We start from the raw sequence: 20,831 nt of genomic DNA, 5'->3' as shown, positions 1-20,831 counted from the left end.
ATGGCTTAAAAGCAAAGTCATTCAGGCTACCCACATAAACTTCTCACTGCATCATACTGAAGTTTCCTATGGCTGCACGGAGACTTAAATTCTCTCACTTACCAGAAAGACCTGGTTGGCACTTTCACTGAGAGTTGAGTCATCGGGGCTGTCAACAGGTGTCTGACGTGTAAACTTTGAATCAAACTGACTCACATCCTCTTCAGATTGCTTCATAAGAACAATGGTTAGAAAATGGTGAACAGTCTATATTATTCCTATCAATCAAAGATGCCACAAGCCCTAGATTCTTTGCACAGGGCTTGACTGTAATAAAACAATAATTTTAGCAGCCACAGACAATGAAAAAAAAATGCAGGTAGAGTGTCATGGTACATTTACATCATTGTCTTTATAATTTTTAACGTCTATTTTATGTGCAGGTGTTTTGACTGCATGTATTTCCATGCACCATGTACATGCGCCTGGTACTCACAGGCCCAGAAGATGCTGGATCCCCTAGAACTGCAGTTACAGACGGTTGTGAGCCAACATTGGGTGCTGGGGATCTCTCCAGCCCCTTGGCATCATCCTTTTGTGTATTTCTGGTACTTGAGTTCAAACCCAGAGCTTCACACTTGCTAGGCAAGAAAATGCTCTACCAGTGAGACAAAGCCTACATCTTCATATTTTATATATGAATTAAAATAGATTTTAGTAGATAATTATTATCCTTATCTAAACTGAGTATCATAACCTTTTAGTATATCCAGTCACTCACTAAGTTCCTAGAGATAAGTCTAGATAAGGATAACTATGGAAGACAAGTTCAGATGAGATAAGACAATGGGCTAGCCACCCAGGATATAAGCATTGTTTACACCCTGTGTAAAGCACTTGCTGGGCATGTGCAATCACCTGGTACAAACACACAATACCAAACTCTCCCTCCCATAAGAGTGTTCTTATGGGTTACTATGGGTTACTTCCTGTCTTACAGTTTTAAAGTAGTGATTTGTTCTGAGTACATTTTCTTACTAAGGAATAGTATCATCTAAGCTCTACCTACCAGATTCCTTTAATTTCTTTCGTATGTATCTAGTCTGACTCATGAACCAAACAGAGGAAATAAATATCAATTAAAAATTATGACTAATGCTGAACATGATGATACATGCTCTAATCCCAGCACTTAGGAGGTAGAGGTAAACTGTGAGGCTAAGGCCAGCCTGTCTGTGCTCTGTGTTTCTCTCTCTCTCTTTCTCTCTCTCTCTCTTTCTCTCTCTGTCTCTGTCTCTCTCTCTCTCTCTCTCTGGGTGTGTGTGTGTGTGTGTGTGTGTGTGTGTGTGTGTGTGTGTGTGTGTGTATGAGAGAGAGACAGACAGACAGAGGAAGAAGAGGGAGAGAAAAAAAGTATGGAGGAAGGGGGGGAAAAAGGAACTATTTCATTATTTTAAAGAATATTAAAAAAAAAAAAATCAAACATTTAGCCTACATTCCCGGTATCAACTATACCGTGGGTAACCAAACAACTAATGTCGCTTTATGGAAAACTTCTGGTTAATAAAGCGTGAACATGATGAGAACACAGAACTAGAGTTTCTCACCTCAGCACTGCTGACATTATGAACCTTGATAACTTTAATTGTTTTAATTCTTTTACTTTATATGTCTATGTGTTTGCTTGCACTACATGCAAACCTGCTGCCCACAGAAGCCACAATGTGTAGGATCCCCTGGAACTGGAGCTATAGACAACTGTAAGACACCATGTTAGTGCTGGGAATTGAGTTTAGATTCTCTGAAAGAGCAGCAAGTGTTCTAGTTTTTACTGCACAGCCATCTCTCCAGCCCCTGGGCTTGATAATTCTTCAGGGTAGAGAACTGCCATGTGCTGGCCCTTAAGCTGTAGGTTCAAGGAGCAGGGCCCTCCGGCAACAAAACAAAAATGCTTCTAGACTTCAGAATGATGGGCACTCATTAATACTACCAACATCTCTCTAAAAGAAGTAAAACTATACTGTAAGATAAGCTTCCTTGTCAGAGTATACAGCACCAGGAGCTCCATCTGTATACCGAGTTCCATAATTTGGAAATAGATTAACATAATAGTGGACACAATGGGGATAAAATGAGCAAAATTAAAATGTACGGAATGCAGGGATGGAAAAATGGATCGGTCATTAAGAGCACTTGCTGCTCTTCCAAAAGACTTGGATTAAGTTCCCAGCATTCACATAGTGGTTCACAACCATTCATAACTCTAATTCCAGGGGCTCTGATGCCCTCTTCTGACCTTTACAGTATCAGGCACGCGCGCATAAACACTCACACACCTACTGCATATCAATATGCAGTAAAATACTCATACACATAAAATAAAATCTAAAAAAAAGAAACACACTGTTCTTAAATCTGAGGAATTCTAAGAGCAGATGGACCAGAAGATATGAGGGTATATTTGTATATTGTAAGAAAGAGAGCACCTAACTGTGTATAGAGTATGACTCCTTATTGAAAATAATGGGGTAAAAGGGAAATCAAAATAAACAATTGGTCAACCTTACAAACTGTGATATGTTACACTTGTGTTTACAAAAGATGATCTGATCATCTCTGAAGTTCAGAAGTAGGTATTTAGTTAATTATCCGTGCCATACCTATAGGCAGACATCTTAAGGTTACATAAACTTCTTGAGTATTTTCTGTGTACTATGTGCATGTCCTAGTACCACTGGAGGTCAGAAGGTGTTGGTGTTGGATCCCCTGGACATGTAGTTATGGACCACTGTGAGCTACCATGTGGGTACAGGGGATAAAACGTGGGTCCTCTGCAAGAACAAATGCCCTTAAGCACTGAACCATCTCTCCAGCCCTATGTGTGTTGACATCATGTGCTCTGTAATCAAATAATAATCAGCCTATGGTGGTTGGAATATGCTTGGTCCAGGGAGTGGCACTACTAGGAGACGTGGCCTTGTTAGAGGAAATGTGTCCCTGTGGGGTTGGGAAATGAGATTCTCCTTCTAGCTTCCTAGAAGACGTCTCCTCCTGACTGCCTGTGCATCAAAATGTAGACCTCTCAGCTTCTCCTCCAGTACTATGTCTGCCTGTAGGCCGCCAGGCTTCCATCATGATGACAATGACCTAAACCTCTGAAACTATGAGCCAGCCCCAATTAAATGCTGTCCTTTATAAGTGTTGCTTTGGTTATGATTTCTCTTCAAAGCAGTGGAAACCCTGACTAAAGTTTTAGCCCCATTCTCCTCTTCCTTCACCTATATCTCCCCAAATAAAGAAAACATATTTTCTGAGGTCCTGAGGTAAAAGACATAAGTTAAATAAGCATTATTTTAACCATAAGCATTTTTATAGACTGAACTATGTTCTCTTGACCTCACATTCATGTTGACATTCAAACTCCTGGTTCCTCAGAAAGTGATCTTACTTGGCAAGGGTCATAGCAGACGTCACTGATAAAGACTATTATACAGGAGTACACCACTATACCTGGTTTCTCTGATTTTTCAAAAAATTACCAGGTCTGAAGTGTCAGTACAGACAGAGCATCTGACTGGCATGTGTGAGGCCCCAGGCTCAGCCCTCAGTACTGGAAATGGCAGCTATAGATCCCCATGTCACACGCTTCCATATATACATACCAACAGAGGAAATGGCAGCTATAGATCCCCATGTCACATGCTCCCATATATACATACCAACAGAGGAAATGGCAGCTATAGACCCCCATGTCACATGCTCCCACATATACATATATACATATATACATACCAACAGAGGCTTAAAGGGGGGCTCCACCTTCCGAGCCAAAAGCTCTTCCCAGTTAATGTGTCTGAAAAATGGATGCGCCTAGAAAAAGTCAAGGGGATGAATGAAATGATAAACCACCTTTCTAAAGTCAAAAATGACAAAATAAGCTAAATGTATATGAGTACCCAATGTAACAAATATGCAAAATTAACATTATGTTCCCCCAAACACCAAACATCTCAGTTCCTACTTGGACTTCTCCAGCATCCCCAGGGCCAGCTCCAAGACGAGAAGCAGCATTTCTTTTCAGCAGCTTTAGGGAGGAAAAGAAGCACTGATGAAAATCTGTAACTAATCAAATTCAATGTTGTTCCTATTTGTGCTCAAGTAATATAATTTACTAATACCAGATAATGTTTGAGAACAAAAGAAAAATGTTTAAATATGTACTTTGCTTTAAAAAATTGTCTTTTCTGTTTAGTATCTCTATATGACTCTAAACAAAATGTGAATTAAATTCTTAGATAGGGAAGGGCTTATTAACCCCTTCCTCCCCCATCTTTAGTGAAGAAGCTATTGCCTATTGGAAAGAACAGGATTTTCTCTGGGGCATGGCCACTGGTGTATCACCCATGCTCAAGTAGCTAACACCACACCCGAAGCCATGCAGGCAGCGCTAACTCAACTGTGTACGTGATTAAAAAGAAGAAGAGAAGCACCAAGTTGGGATGGGGAGCTGCTGGAGACATTAGAGGACACTGAAGCAAAAGGGTGGGGATGGATCTATGCACACACGAAGCTCTCAAAGAATTACATAAAAGCATGAGCCGGGTGCAGCGCTGCACCTTTAACCCCAGGACTCAGGAGGCACAAACAGGCAGATCTTTATGAGTTTGAGTCCAATAGGGAGTCATAAACAAAACAAACAACCAGGGTGTGTGTGTGTGACGGAGAGAAAAAGAGAGAGTATATATGTGTCTGAGAGAGACAGAAAGAGAGAGCGGGAGGGTGAGAGTGTGTGTGTGTGTACCAAATGCAATCTCATTAAGCCTTGCTGATGAGGTTGTCATTTAAGAACCCTACCTTTTTAAGCAGATCTCGAGCTTCTTGTGTGAGGTAGGGAGGCAAATTAAGTTTACATTTGAGGATTTTGTCAATTGTTTTCTTTCTATTCTCCCCAGTGAATGGAGGCTGGGGTAGGGAAAAAAACAACAACAACAAAAATTAGCATATAAAACCAAATTTTAATTAAACATATTATCTAGTTCCTGAATTGGCTGATATAACATTAAGATAAGAAAGCATGTTTAGAAATAGTTAACTCAGACCTCTGGCTTGAAGCAGTGAGGCCTAAGGAACAAACCCCAGAAGTCTTGCGTGGTCGGTGAAGCAGCTCATCTATGCTTCCATTTCTCTCTCTGTATTTCATTAGAGTGCCAGGACATAGGTCAGTCTAATTTTTTTTAAATTTTTAATTATGTGTACACATGGCACTGTGGGTTTTAGCACATGTGTGTGGGTGCCCACAAAGACCGGAGGCATCAGATCCCCTGGAACTACAGTTATAGAAAGAAGGCTGTGCACAACCTGTTAAGATGCTGGGAACTAACAGGGCAGACTTCACTCTTCAACCACTGAGCAATCTCTGCAGCCCCTACAAATGTCACCTTAATAAAAATATCTCTAAAAGTATAGAATCCCTCAAAATCAGAAGCTACCATTAATGCTAAACTAATAATATCAACAAATGTTTCAGCTTTGAAAACACTCCGCCAGGAGTATGTTCTAAAAGCACAGCACATGGGTTGGGGATTTAGCTCAGTGGTAGAGCGCTTGCCTAGCAAGCTAAAGGCCCTGGGGGAAAAAAAAAAACTTAAAAAAAAAAAAGCACAGCACGTGCTCTCACTAACGGCTTGGTAACTATCCGGCACAGAGCGTAACCATGCAGGTTTAACGTGCACCTACTGCTCCAGTCAGCATGTCATACATTAATGCTCCCAAACTCCACCAATCCACAGCACGGTTGTGGCCGCTTCTCATCAAGATTTCAGGGGCCCTGCAGTGAGAAAAGTAACATTCCTTGCAATTTACTCACATTCATGTCATCTGAATAAAGTTATTAAACTAAGAAAACTAAGAGTAATTTAAACCAGGTAAAAGTTAGATATTACCCCCAAACCAGTTTTATTTCTTTTAACATGCAGCTCTCACATGTATTCTATTGTTCCACAAAATGTGTGCGTGACTGTTCCATCATGAATAGATTCTTTGCATAGTCCAAAGTCTGTCAGCTTCACGTGACCTACAATGAAAGAGTAGAGCATGATTATTCTGAGATTCAAGTACATGCAGTATTTGAACAGAACACACAGATAGTATACTTTCCATTTAGCTTTTCCTTTCTAAAACTTCTCTGGAAGATGCTGATACTAGATGCCATATCTACTGTGGGTTACAACAACATAAAAACGGTACTGCCAGTGATACGATCAGTGCAGTGGGAGAAACTATAGAAACTAATGCAACTGTCTAGAGCTCCAGCTTTACCTATATGCAGAATTCTGTTCTGTCCTGAAAAAGCATCTTTGAAATCTGGCTTAAGTAATATATACCTTTAGTGAACATTCTGCACTCAAACAAAACTTACAGCATATTTTAACTGTACTGTTTCTTCACAGTGAACTCAAGAGTTCTTACAATAGTCTCAGAATGTTACCATATGGCTTACCATGCCAAATGCTATCAGTTAGCAGAAACAAATTGAATTATTTACTGCCAAAAGCTGCCAGTGAAGGAAAAGAATTAAAATTTGCAGAGGATAACCATTTCTGTTCCAGAAGGTGGAATTCCACCTCATACAAAGATGATTTCAGATAAGTTTCTCTCAGCTGTCAGTGGCTTGCTAACAGCAAGGGCCCTGTTGCTGAAGGTTCCTTTCAGACAAAAGGCAACGGCTCACTTACTCACACTTGTTCACTGTGAACATCGACTACATTCTGACACAAAAAAGGAAACTGGGCTATATGTATTTTTTATTTTCTCATTTTTAAGAAATTTATTTTATGTGTATGAGTAATTTTGCCTGCATGAATATAAGAGGAGCTTGTGTAGTGATGCCTATGTAAGCCATAAGAGGGCTCAGAACCCCTGAAACTGGAGTTCCCAATGGCTGTGCGGCCATATGGTCAGCTACCCAGCCATCTCTCCAGCCTCTCAGAACCCTTTTGGAGACTGATCTGGGCAGGAGACAGAACCCGGCCTGGAATTCAGTTACCCACTCAGGCTACCCTTGAATTTGACTCTTTATTTAGACTCTACAGTGCTAGGACTACAGGTTGTGTGCCACTATACCAGGCCATAGCTTTTATTCTCATAGAACTCCGTGATATATCCAAAGTTATGGATTTAATTTTGCTAGTCCACCATTTTCTTGTTCTATCCTCTGCCTTAGAACTGAGACTCAGAAGGGTTGGAGGTGATAGCTTGGTGGTAGCATGAACAAAGAACAGGGTTCAGTTCTCAGAACAGGAAAAAAAAACAAAACTTTAAAGGAATACCTTAAAATCAAAATCAACAACAAAGAATTCAGGCTTGGGACAGGGAAGGGAAGAATACAGACACAGACACAGTTCCAAAAATGCAGCTTGTCAATTCTATCATTTTTTTTTCCATTAAAAAAAGGGTTGTGGGGGTTGGGGACTTAGCTCAGTGGTAGAGCGCTTGCCTAGCAAGCGCAAGGCCCTGGGTTTGAAAAAAAGAAAAGAAAAAAAAAAGGGGGTTGTGTTATTTTCTTTTATTTCATATGTATGAGGGTTTTGTCTATGGGGAGATATATATATATATATATACCACACGTGTGCCTGGTGGCAGCAAATCCTAGTTTCAGATTCCCAGGAACTAAAGTTATAAATGTTGTAAGACACCTGGAATTAAACCCAGGTCCTCTGCATGAGCAGATGTTCTTAAACCTGAGCCATCTCTCCAGCCCCTCACAAACAAATTTTTAAAAAGCACCATTTGTAACATTTATATAGGCCTCACCACTTTTTGTCTAAGAGTTTACATTGGTTACCTACCTCTTAAATCATCCTATGGAGACCTAAGGATCAGCGAATGCTCACAACCGTGTAGATGCCTTAGTCTCTTAGTTTGTTCCTTGAGTAAACTGCAAAGTCTTCCCAGTCAGACTACAGCAGTAGAAACTGAGCTGCAGGGCAGGGAGCTCTAGCCAATGCCTGCTTTGCTAATCAATAGTTGTACAGATGGTAGAGCGCTTGCCTAGCAAGCGCAAGGCCCTGGGTTCGGTCCCCAGCTCAAAAAAAAAAAAAAAAAAAAAAAAAATAGTTGTACAGAATGTGTGTTTCTCTGAATATTTTATTACGGGGACTGTATAAATAATGTGGTTCAATTTCCGTCTTTTTCTTCTTCAAGCATCAGTTAAAATTTATTATAAAAAGTTGTTTTCGGGCTGGAGAGATGGCTCAGTGGTTAAGAGCACTGACTGCTCTTCCAGAGGTCCTGAGTTCAATTCCCAGCAACCACATGGTGGCTCACAACCATCTGTAATGAGATCTGGTGCCCTCTTCTGGCCTACAGTCACATATGCAGGCAGAATGCTGTACATAAAATAAATAAATAAATCTTTAAAAAAAAAAAAAAAAGTTGTTTTCAGCTACATGGTGGTGGTGTGCGTATGTAAGTCCTACACTTGAGAGGCGGAGCGGAAGACTCTCAGTTCAGTGCCAGCTGCTGCACGAAAGACAAGGTCTAAGAAAACAAACAGGTTTTGCTTCTACTGTTTCTGCGTCTTTGTCATTAAAACACAATGGCATAAATCAATATCAACATCTGAATGGGCTTTGGAGTTAAATAAAACATTTTATATAACTTCTTTTTTTTAAGTTGTAAAGAATGGCTAATGTGTTTAACTATTAAGCTCAATCATGAAACACTAAATACTTAAAGTACTGGAAAGTACTGTGATGCTATATATTCTAAGGGGAAATATGTTTAACAAGACAGAGATAAACGTGGGAGCCTTGAAAATGGCCATCATCTGTGTGGAAGGACTGTACGCTGACTATTTACTACAGAATTGTAAATCTCCACCTTGGTGATTAAGCATGATGTTCTCCGGCTTCAGGTCTCTGTAGATGATCCCTTTTTGATGTAAATGCCCCAAAGCCATGGAGATTTCAGCCAAGTAAAAGCTGGAAACAGAAGTGATTTAATAAAAATTTAAAAAGTAATCTATCCAAAGCAGTTTATGTATGGAACAAAATTCCTTGAAAGAAACAGACATGCACCAAAGACCAAATTAGCAGGGGCAAAAGAATGTACTGGGAAAAGAGATGGCACAGGATGATGCCACAATGAGGGGGACATTTGTCACTCATTTTAGTCAAGCTATACCATGTTTTAATTTTTCCATTAGAACATAGTGCTAAAAGTGCAAAGATGTCCAGTCTATTCTATCATTGATTAGGTTCTAATCTCTCTATGTAGGAATTAGGCCAACAGTCATTCAATCAAACAAATTCCTCCCACCCTCCCCCATATTTAAGATTCCATAAGAAATAGGGACTTTATTATTCTAAGAGATCAAGTCTTGGTCCTTATGGCATGACCTGTAGAAGCCCACTCATCCCTTACATAACACGGCCGTGTATTAAAGACAGCAATGCCCACAGTATCTGCCCACCCTCTTGCCAGCCAGCCCACAACTATAAACTGTGTGACACTCAAATTTATCTACCTCAAAAGAACAAAGGGCTGAGTCAACCCTGTGTGGATTCGAAAAGCACAAAGCACTGCAATACTGGCTGTGTAACAAGGCTGCAATCCTGCAGATTACTCCAGGATGGAGAGGGTGTGTCCTAGAGGACTGAGGCAGTTTCACAGCTAGCAGGACCACAGCCTCCACAGGGCTCAGAGAGCCTCCTCCAAAAAGGGGCACTTCATCCCTAAGGCTCTTTCTTAAATGCAGCTTCTGTGTTAGAAAAGGCCTGAAATTAAACAATGGAATGCAGTTCGGTAATTAAGATAGAAAAAACATTTAAGTGTTTTCTAGTCAATTAATGTGTAGGTCAAACTGTTTTACTGTTACCCAATACAGTCACTTCACAAAAGGATGTGTATATTTTTAATTTGAAGCAGATGCCATCTTACGAATAGGAGGGCAGATCCCATCCTGGCTATAAAATCAATCCACAGATGTATGCTCAGGGTTACCACCTCCCTAAGACTGCACCTTGGGAACTGGAAAGTCTAAAAAAAAGAGGAGATGATTTCTGATACTTTCCATTGCTCCACATACAAAATTTCACTGGAAAACCACACTCACCCACAACCAAGGCAGGCAGCTTACCAATTCAAGGAAATTCTGCAGTGAAGAGCGGTCCACCCAAGGCCTGGGGGCAAAGGAATCACGTGACCTCCAACAGCTGCCCAGTCCCAAAGGTCCCCCTTGATGTTCTGAGTGACTGACTGCCTCCAGATCAACTTACTGAACTGTGTGGCTGCCCACAGCGGGAAGGTAGGTTTGCTTTAATTACACGAGTCATTACCTGAGTCCATACAACCACAAAACTCTACTTACCAAGCTGTATCTTCCATGAATATCCCCTCTCTTTCTAACTGCATAAATAGTTCTCCTCCTATAAAGAAAGGAAAGGTATTAGGAATAAATATCTTTACTTCCAGACCTCTTCTAATAAATTTTTACTTTCTTCTATCTATAAGACTGACTCCTTAAAAACTAAAAAACAAAAACAAAAAGCTGCTAAAAACTGAGGTTTCAAGTCTCCAGGAAGCAATTTTTAGCAGCATTGTTATTCTATAAAACATCTAAGTTTAGGAACTAAAACTGGCTTGAAATTACAACTTTTGCACCTGCAAACTTCAAAATATATAGATTTCTATCTAGCCTGAAGTTGAAAAAGTCTTTATTAAAGCCTCTTTAGTACTTTTTCCATATGTAAAAAAGTTAGTACACAATTAAGTCACCTAAATTTTACTGAATATGACGTTCCTTTTTTTCAGAACCCTTACATAAACAAAACGAACTTAACAGCGACATAATTTGAGTATCAGATAGTATAAAGGGTTATACTATAACATCGAGACTCCCATGATGATGTAAACAGATGAGTAGATATGGCTTTCTTTTTTTTTTTTTTTTTTCTTTTTTTTTTTCTTTTTTTCGGAGCTGGGGACCGAACCCAGGGCCTTGCGTTTGCTTGGCAAGCGCTCTACCGCTGAGCTAAATCCCCAACCCCAAGATATGGCTTTCAATGGCAAACAGAGAACTCTGCACTGCAGGAGAGCACCAGGCACAGTGATAAAGGTGGCAGACTGGAGGAAGAAACTGCTTGGCAAACACGTTAGCTATTACAGTTAGGAACACCAACACTGGACCGGGAAGCCTGATGAGAGGAGACTCTGAGGTAATCCCAAAATGTCTCCTCCGGAGACACCCGCAGACATCATGTGACCACAATGAACATTAACAGCAGTGGGACAAAGATCTAAACACCATGCACCCCTGTTCTGAACGCTGAGAAGGAACACGGTGTCACTTGGACAGTTCTGTTAAAACGCATAACCTGGATCTATTCCTAAAGAAACATCAGACAAACTCAAATTGATGGCATTCTACAGAAACTGGGCTATACACATTTTAAAAAATGTCAATGTGACAAAGACAGACTAAGGAACTATTCAATATTAAAGAAAACTAAAAGTTATTATTGTATTAATGTTAGTTTCCTAATTATTTTATAACTAGTTACATAAAAAAAGTCCTTGAACTTAGAAAGTAAATGCTAGAGTTTTAGTTATATAAATCTTTGAATAGTACAAAAAATGTTGACTGTGTATGTATGCATATGTATGTACACACATGCATATGCATGAAGGAAGATAAGCAAATACAGTGATGATGGAGTGTAGAGGATCTAGGTGAGGGGTAGGAATTCCGCACTGTCTGGAGGATCTGGGTGAGGAACCCTGTACTACTCATAAAATCTATGTAAGTCTAAAATTACAAAATAACTCACAAGATAAGCAGCATTAACAAAAAGGAGTGAAACTGTGCAGCTTTCAGACCCATGATAAGAACTATCATGAAACTTGTTGCAGGCATGCCAGGCCTGGTAGCACAAGCCTTTAATATTAGTACAGGCAATCTCTTGAGTTCAAAACTAGCCTTGCCTACATAGTTGAGTTCCAGGACAGCTAGAACTGTATAGAGATCTTGTCTCAAAAAAGAAAAAAAAAGAAAAACAGAAAATACCAAGTGTATGTGCACATCTGTGCTGTAGATATGATTCAGGAACCACATGTAGTAGTTCAGACTTGTAGTAACCCCAACATACAGGAGGCTGGAGCAGGAGCAGGACTGCCAGGAACTCAAAGGCAGCATAAGCTACACAGTGAACGCCAGGCCAGCCTGGTTTGCAGAATGAGACCTTGTCTCAAACAAGCAAGCAAACAAACCAAAGAGAAAAATAAAAGGGAGTTGTAAGTTCCCACCAGGGAGCAGGTCCTTGAAAATGTTACTGAAAGATGTAATTCAAAAACACTCGGTGTCTTATAATACTCTCAAGTAAGTTTCCAGTTTCAGTTTAGAAAGGAACATTTAATGGGGTATGTGGATTACAGTAGATACCCCAGCTTATTATTGTGTTAATATGTGATTTTAAATAAAATTACAGACAGGAAAACCTTCCAAGTTTCTTTCATATTTGTCTGTAAATAGAAACATCTGTTCACATGTGAATTTCTTTCTTATTCATTAATTTTTAGCCTTTTTCACAATGAGAAAAAAACATTTTTCACTGGAAAGAAATGTTTGAACCCAGTTTCTGGAGCAAATGTAAATAATTACAGGAACTATGTACTAACCACTGAGATACTCAAGGATGAGGTAGAGTTTTCCACCGGTCTGAAAGGCATAAATTAAATCCACAATGAAGGGATGCTTTACTTCCTCCAGAATATTCCGCTCTGCTTTTGTATGAGCTGTATCTTTAGCATTTCTTACTATCATTGCCTAAAGGAAAAGAGATGATCTATAAGAACAAAATCGTGAACATTTTTATCCTATGGTAACTGGATAAAATCTATTTTATGCTTTTCTGGCTAATACAGAATAATTCCTACCAGAAACAGAGGTGGGTGGGGTAACAGAGGCTCCTCACTGTTATACAGATCTAAATACCCTGGGGTTTTGTAGTAAACATGTAAATGAAAACCTAGATGGGTTTCTCTAGGCATCTCTAAACATCAAGTTTATGCATGTATTCACTAACAGGGGAGGCCTTAGTATGCTCCCAACTTTAGGCCAAAAGAACAGAAAACATAAGAAATCCTGTCCCTGGAGCCCAGAGTATCAAGAGGAAAGATGTCAATGAAAGCAAGAACAGAACCTAAGGGCAAGCAGAGCAGCTGCACTCAACCTGGCAAGATGCTTTCCTGACGCCACGGCAACAAAACTGCAACGTTAGGGTGCAATGTGGAAGTCTAAAAAGCACTCCATGGAAGAGCGGCAGGGCAGAACCGGAAGTGTCCAGGGAACCCACAAGATCACTATGCAAATGAGTGGTTAGATTCAGCTGGAGGAGGAGACAAAGGCCAAGAAATGGAGGGCTGTACATCCAAGCACAAGTGCTGATGAGTGTAATGACGAACCCTCCGCCGGTAGTGGAACTGTGATATTTAGGGAAGAAATGCGACAAAGCGGGTGGCCAGGACAAGAACCTAGGGAAATTGCCTTACAACTAAGAAAATGAAAATAAATAAAAATTAGAAAGGACAAAGGCTTGTAGCCTGAATAGTTTTACAAAATAATGAAAGACTGGTGTGAAGGTGCATTCCTGTAATTTCAGCACTTGAGAGAGCCAGAAGCAGGAAGGGAGGTCAGGAGTTCACGGACAGCTATGGTGATTAGTAAGTTTAAGGAAGTCTTGTCAGTAATTAATAGTGGAGGAGGAGGAAGAGGAGGAGGAGGAGGAGGAAGAGGAAGAGGAAGAAGAGAAGGAAGAAGAGAAGGAGGAAGAGAAGGAAGAAGAGGAGGAAGAGGAGGAGGAAGAGGAGGAGGAGGAGAAGAAGAAATAATAATAATAATTTTGAGATGATGTAGCTTTGGACACATGGAGCAGAAGTCCCAGGGAATTATCCCAGTGGTAAGCCCCCAGTGTTATGGGACACTTACACACATGATCAGTTGTAACAATATCTACAAAGGTGAAAAGACTAGAGAGAAACTGGATGTCCATACGTAGTATATTGGCTGAAAGTCAACAGAATCTACATATGATGCACAGCCATAAAAAGACTAAGAAACATAAGCATTTCTATGAAGGTTTATGTGTTCTAAAAGAACACTTACAGTCCATACAGTATATGCTCTGTTTCATGGAAGAATGAGGAAAGAGTGCAAACCTAAGCTGGGCATGATGGCGAAGACCTAGAATTCCAGTACTTGAAAGCAGAGGCAGGATGACCCTAAGTTTGAGGTCAGCTTATGCCAAGCCAACCAGAACACCACCATAAGACCCTGACTGAAAAAGTCTAACCAAACATACATCAGGTTTCCATCTATAAAATTAAACACAACTAAGAAGGCCTCAAAGGTAACAGTCAAAAAAAAAAAAAAAAAAGAATGGTAAAGAATTAGACTTTTAAATATATTTGAGGAGTTAAATCTCAATGATTTGCCAACCATCATCTTGTTTAGTTATTGCAATTATAATAATTTCTATTTCTGACTGTTAATAACTTTACATACTCTAAGAATAAAATATAATCAAGGACAGAAATGTAAAATAAAAGTAAGCGTTACAGAAATATACAAATTGACCAGCCCGGTGGGCACACCTTTAGTCCCAGTAGAAGCAGGTGGATCTCTAAGGGTTTAAAGTCGGCCTGGTCTTCACAGTAAGCTCCAGGACGGGCAGGACTACATAAGACAAGTAAACAAAACAAACAAACCTAGAACAGAGTGCTCTGCTGATAACTTGTTATGGAAGCAGAAGGACAGACACTACGTAACTTTAGACTGTGTACTCTTGGGCTGGGGATGTGGCTCAACAGGACAGATCTTGTCGAAGGCACATCAAGTCCTGAGTTTAATCCCCAGCACCACAGTGGTGGCACAAGCTTAGAATCCCAGCATGCGAGAGGCTAAGGCAGAACTCCCGGAAGTTTGAGCCTAGTCTGACTACATGCAGTGAGTCCTAGACAACCCTAAGCAACAAGTAGGAGATGCCATTTCTAAAATGAACTCCTGTAAAAAACAAAACAGAATTCTCATCAGCATTATTTGAAAACCACAGTAAATTATAATAGAAATAGATAACACAGAGAAAGACAAGTCTAGACTGGTTCTTTCTTGTCTGGGGCTTTTGAGATAGACTCTCACTCTGAAGCCCTTGCAGGCCTTATACTGCTACATCTCAAGTGGTGGGTTACAAGCATGAACCACATGGCCAGCTCAGACTGACTCCTTAGTTAATTCTTTTTGAGAAAAGGTCCTTTTTTATTGCCCAGACTGATCTTGAATTCCTGAGCCAAGTGGTCTTCCTGACCTCACCAGCTCAGTAAGCTACTGCCCCTTGTACCAAATCTATTTTTGTTTTTCTAGACTTTTCTTTTAATTGGGTCCCATGTACTCTGGACTGGCTTCAAACTCACTATGGAGACAAGAATGATTCTGAACTTCTGCTCCTCTTCTCTGCACCTTCCAAGCTAAGTTAGTGCAAGCATGTGCCACAACACACCCCAGAGTTTCGAATCAAATCTAGGGCTTTTGGATGCTAGATAAGCATTCTACCATCTAAGCCACATCCTCAGGCCTTTGAGAAGTGGTTTACTCCATAGCCCATTGGCTTCAACTTAAAACCCTGTACTAGCTGCCTAAACGCTGGAATCTGTACCACTGTGCCCAACTTCTTGCTTTGATTCTTTTTTCTTTTTTGAAAAATGTTCTTGTAAGTCATGATGGTGCATGCCTTTAATCTCAGAATTTGAGGGATAGAGGCAGGCAGACTTCTGTGAGTTCAAGGCCAGCCTGGTCTACAGAGTGGGTTCCAGGTCAGCCAGGACTACATTTCAAAATATCAAAAATCAAAACAAAACAAAACTCTCTCTAAATGTGTGTATGTGTGTAGGGGTACGTGCAAATAAGTGCAGGTGTCTCAGAGGCCACCCTTGGAGGTGGGAACTGCAGGTGGTTATGAGCTAAACAACTGACTTGGACTCTTCAAAGACAATCAATTCCATAAAAGACAATTTCTTTAAAGAGTAAGAAATGGCTCTACAGTAAACTAACGGCACAAGGCCATTCATGATGCCCACATCAGCACTCAGCAAGGGGGAGATGAAGGGTCAGGTCAGCCCCAGTTATGCAGTAAGTCAGAGCCAGCTTGGCTATGAGACCCTGTTTTCCAAAGTAAGGACTACTGGGAACATTTGAACAAAGACTATAAATTAAGAAACAGTATTGAACATTAATGTTAACATTTTCAAGTATAATAATTATATTACAATTCAATATTGGAGTATGAAAACACCCATATTTTTAATAGAATTTAGGGGTAAAAAAAATTATAGCATCCACAAGTAACTCTCAAATTATACAGCAAAAGCTGAAATTAAAAATTTGAATGTTCAGCAAAATAGAGATGTTGAGCAGGGGTGCACAGACATAACATCCAATACCCTATACACTAAAAAAATCACTTTTAAATAGAAGTTAAAAATAGACCAACTCAAAAGATGAACAATTCAGGGCTGGTAAGAGGACCAGCTGCTTTTCCAGAGGACGCTGGTTCAATTCCTAGCACCTACATAGTGGCTCAGGATTGTCCATAACTCCAGTTCCACAGGATTTGACACAATCTTCTGGCCTCTATACGTACCAGAAACACACAGACATATATGTAGGCAAAATACTCACATACATAAAACAATAAAATGTTTTCTTTAAAAAGTGGAACACAATTCCTCTTAAAAACTGAATAGATATCAGAATTTAGGGGCAAATTACACATGTGTCAGCAGAGATGGTGGACAGACAAACTACAGCAAAGTGTCACAGTGTGGTTGTGGGGAGGTGACTGTCCTAGCAACAGCTCTGTAAGCATGAGAACCTGAGGAGGTGAGTTCACATTCCCCACACTCACATGAAGAGCTGCACATGGCTGTGTGTTTTTAACTCTAGCACTGAGAAGCAGAGACAAGTAGATCTCAAGAGCTTAATGTCCAGGCCTGCTGAGAAACGGGCAACTCCTTAGGACAGTATGGCAGAGGATGACAGGAGCTATTACATCCCGGGCCTGATGGCATATACCTTATTCCCAGTACCCAGGAGGTAGAGGCAGGTGGATGGCTATCTTCCAGTATGAGATCAGCCAGATCTATATAGAGAGTTCCAGGCCAGCCAGAGCTGCATAGTGAGACACTGTCTTAAAGACAGACAGACAGACAGACACACACACACACACACACACACACACACTGCTGTGGTCAGGCGGCTGGAAAGATGGCTGAGTGCCTAAAAGCATCTGCTTGCTACTGTTGCAGAAGATCCAGGTTGGGCTCCCAACACTCCCAATGCAGCTCACAGCCATTTGGAATTCCGTGGGAGTCAATGTTCTCTTCTGGCTTCAACAAGCAGCAGGCATGAATGTTGTGCACAAACAAACATATTACATACAGGCAAACATTCATACACTTAAAATACAAATAAATCTTAAAAAACAATTAAGATCTGTGGTCAACAGCTTCAGAGCAGAGCGATGGAAGTTAAGTCACTAAGTAAAGGCTACTGGACTCAGCATCTGGAAAGTCAGTGCTGACCCAGGGACGAGAGTCTCACTGAAACAGTCACAAGGCAAATACTAGAGTGAAACCAAAGCACAGCCTGAAAAGGCCCAGGTGGAGTTGGGGGAAGGCTCAGCAGTTAAGTGCACCTGCTGTCAAACCTGAAGACCTAAAATGGTGGAAAGAGAGAACCAATTCCTGCAAATTTTCCTCTGAGCTCCACATACAAACACACCATGGAATGTACACACCCCCCAAACAAATGAGAAAAAGAAAGTAAAAGAGCAGAGGTAGTAGGTAATGTGGACCTTACTTCTCAAGCCGAGTTCTGAAAAATGCAAAAGATTTTTTTAAAAGTTTCTGTTTTGTTTTAAGATTTATTTATCTTCTGTATATGCCCACACTGTCTTAGACACACCAGAAGAGGTTATCAGATCCAATTACAGATGGTTGTGAGCCACCATGTAGTTGCTGGGCATTGAACTCAGGAACCTCTGGAAGAAAAGCCAGTGCTCTTAACCACTGAGCCAACTCTCCAGCCCCACAAAAGGAGATTTTGAGTGAAGAAAAGTTTTCCTTAAACATGTAACAGACATGAATTTCTTTAAAGAAAGAAGTGACAAGAAGCTGCACATGTTGACATATATCTGTAATCCCAGAACTAAGGAGCTGGAAATGGTAAACAGGATGGTAAAAGCTGTCTGGAAGCCTGTAGGCAGTCAGTCTAGACTATACACTGTGGAAGGAACAAGATGAAAGGAGAGAACCAACTCCCAAATACTGTCCTCTGACAGTCACTCACGCTGAGGTGCGATGCATGTGCACATGCCCAAACACAAATAATACATCTGTTTATGGAAAAAAGCCACGAGAGAGGACAGACAAGAGCCATTAGATAAGAGTAAAGTTCCCAAACAGGATCCAAAACAGAGCAGTCAAGTCCAGAAAGCACACATTTTGCTAAGTAAAAAATGCAGGTAAGACAGTACTGGAATAGGGACTGAGATGGCAACTGAAAGAAATCATGGATGACTGTCTCACAAGGTAGACCAGAGGGGATGGTACTAGCTAAACAAGAAGAGCGGCAGAGGGGACAGCTCTGAGCAGCAAAGAGAACAGAAGGATTTGTGCAAGCTAGTTGGGACACTTGGGGTCCAAACAAGTAATAAAATGGAGTTTGAGTTTTTTAATTCTTCCCAAAAGCAATCTACAGATTTGTGCAATTTCTGCCAGAAAATGCTCAGTGGGTAATATAGGAACATAGAGAAACAAGCTGATTCAGACTAGCATTTCACTAAATATAAGCTCAGTGGGAGAGCTGAAGAGATGGCTCAGTGGTTAAGAGCACTGACTGCTCTTCCAGAGGTCCTGAGTTCAATCCCTAGCAACCACATGGTGGCTCACAACCATCTGGAATGGGATCTGGTGACCTCTTCTGCCCTGCAGGTGTGCATGCAGGCAGAATGCTGTATATATAATAAAATAAATAAATCTTTTTTAGAAATTTAGGAAGAAACTTAAAAAAAAAAAAACTCAGCGGGTTAACGCGTGAATCAATTACAGACTACATTAATTAGAATGGCCTCAAAATAAAATAAGGACACAAAGGGGGTTTGGGGATTTAGCTCAGTGGTAGAGCGCTTGCCTAGCAAGCGCAAGGCCCTGGGTTCGGTCCCCAGCTCCAGGAACAAAAAAAAAAAAAGGACACAAAGACCTTGGCTTAGCAGTAGAAACCAACAGAGCTGAAGTAAAGGCTAAGACTGGTGATTAGTTAGGTAACACAAAGGCAATGACAGAACCCAGAATAAGGAAACCTGGACACGAGAAGACTTAATACTAGTGAATTTGAAGAAGAAACCAGAGAGACTATAGGTGAGTGAGTGAGTGTGTGTGTGTGTGTGTGTGTGTGTGTGTGTGTGTGTGTGTGTGTGTAGATATACACATTGTCTGTCTGTCTGTCTGTCTGTCTATCTATCAGTTTAAACTTTAATGGAAAAAGGGTTTTGAGAGAGGGTGGCTAAGTAATTTTAGAAATAAGCTTATTCACTGTTCCCTTGAATGTCAGAGCAAGTATTAGAAACAGAGAATGGGGGTTGGGGATTTAGCTCAGTGGTAGGCGCTTGCCTATGCAAGCACAAGGCCCTAGGTTAGGTCCCCAGCTCAAAAAAGAAAAAAAAAAAAAAAAGAAACAGAGAATGTCTTCCATCTAACTGAAGAACATTAGCATCCAGCATGTGATCTGCACACTATGTATTAAAACAGTGTACAACACAAGGTAAACAACTTGTTTAATAAAAGGTGGGACATGGGCACAGGCAATCTTGTGAGACACAAAACTTTGGCCAAAGGCTCCAGAATTTATAATGTAGGTGAGTGAATGCCTTGAACAAGATTAGAGCAGCTTGCTTCCAAAGATGGTTACTAAGAGTCTTTTCCTCAATATTCTGAGTAAATAACCAAATAGGACCATTCCCATAAAGAATAAAATCTGGGGGGGCTGGAGAGATGGCTCAGTGGTTAAGAGCACCCAACTGCTCTTCCAGAGGTCATGAGTTCAATTCCCAGCAACCACATGGTGGCTCACAACCATCTGTAAAGAGATCTGATGCCCTCTTCTGGTGTATCTTAAGACAGCTACAGTGTACTTATATATAATAAATAAATAAATAAATAAATAAAAAAAAAAAAGAATAAAATCTGGGGGCTGGAGAGATGGCTCAGCAGTTAAGAGCACCGACTGCTCTTCCAGAGGTCATGAGTTCAATTCCCAGCAACCACATGGTGGCTCACAACCATCTGTAAAGAGATCACGATGCCCTCTTCTGGTGTATCTGAAGACAGCTACAGTGTACTTACACATATAATAAATAAATAAATCTTAAAAAAAAAAAAAAGAATAAAATCTGATAAATCCGACAGAAAGGTCCGGTAGATGGGTCATCTGCCTCCATAAAGTAAGAAAAATCAAAACAAAAACACTTTAAAGAAGGCTATTACCATCTCATTTAGAGTTAGAATTAAAGCCTGAGCTGTTTGAAGAAGTATGTTTAATATGATTTGAATTATCATACAATACATCCATGCACTGAAAGAGCACACAAGGACAAGGAGGGCAGGTGAGATGGCTCAGCAGGTAAAGGAGACTGCCACCAAGTCTGACAACCTGAGTTTAATCCCAGGACCTACATGGTAGGTGGAAACTAACTCCCAAAAGTTATACTTTGGCCCACACAAACAAACAAGACAAAATTTTTAAA

The 20,831-nt window shown here is 40.5% G+C and overlaps 1 protein-coding gene across 5 annotated transcripts in view; it reads right to left on the bottom strand.

Annotated features, from left to right (window-relative positions):
* Positions 1-20,831, bottom strand: part of Rps6kb1 (ribosomal protein S6 kinase B1) — a 43,337-nt gene that overhangs the window by 7,580 nt on the left and 14,926 nt on the right. For 2 of the 5 annotated variants that reach the window (XM_032914392.1, XM_032914393.1), the window contains exons 5-13: positions 12,655-12,802; positions 10,349-10,406; positions 8,860-8,960; positions 5,962-6,052; positions 5,716-5,806; positions 4,834-4,941; positions 4,001-4,063; positions 3,772-3,849; positions 103-210 (exon numbers count right to left, since the gene is read on the bottom strand). In XM_032914392.1, coding sequence (XP_032770283.1) covers positions 103-210; positions 3,772-3,849; positions 4,001-4,063; positions 4,834-4,941; positions 5,716-5,806; positions 5,962-6,052; positions 8,860-8,960; positions 10,349-10,406; positions 12,655-12,802 — 846 coding nt within the window. Of the gene's footprint in view, positions 1-102; positions 211-3,771; positions 3,850-4,000; positions 4,064-4,833; positions 4,942-5,711; positions 5,807-5,961; positions 6,053-8,859; positions 8,961-9,505; positions 10,018-10,117; positions 10,161-10,348; positions 10,407-12,654; positions 12,803-20,831 lie in introns of those variants that run through there. The other 3 variants (XR_004389155.1, XR_004389156.1, XR_004389154.1) reach the window with 3 other exon arrangements.

This window comes from Rattus rattus, chromosome 9 (assembly GCF_011064425.1).
Source record: "Rattus rattus isolate New Zealand chromosome 9, Rrattus_CSIRO_v1, whole genome shotgun sequence".
Taxonomy (NCBI): Eukaryota; Metazoa; Chordata; class Mammalia; order Rodentia; family Muridae; genus Rattus; species Rattus rattus.
Note: the sequence above shows the minus strand (reverse complement) of the source record. Positions and strands in the feature narration are given on the sequence as shown.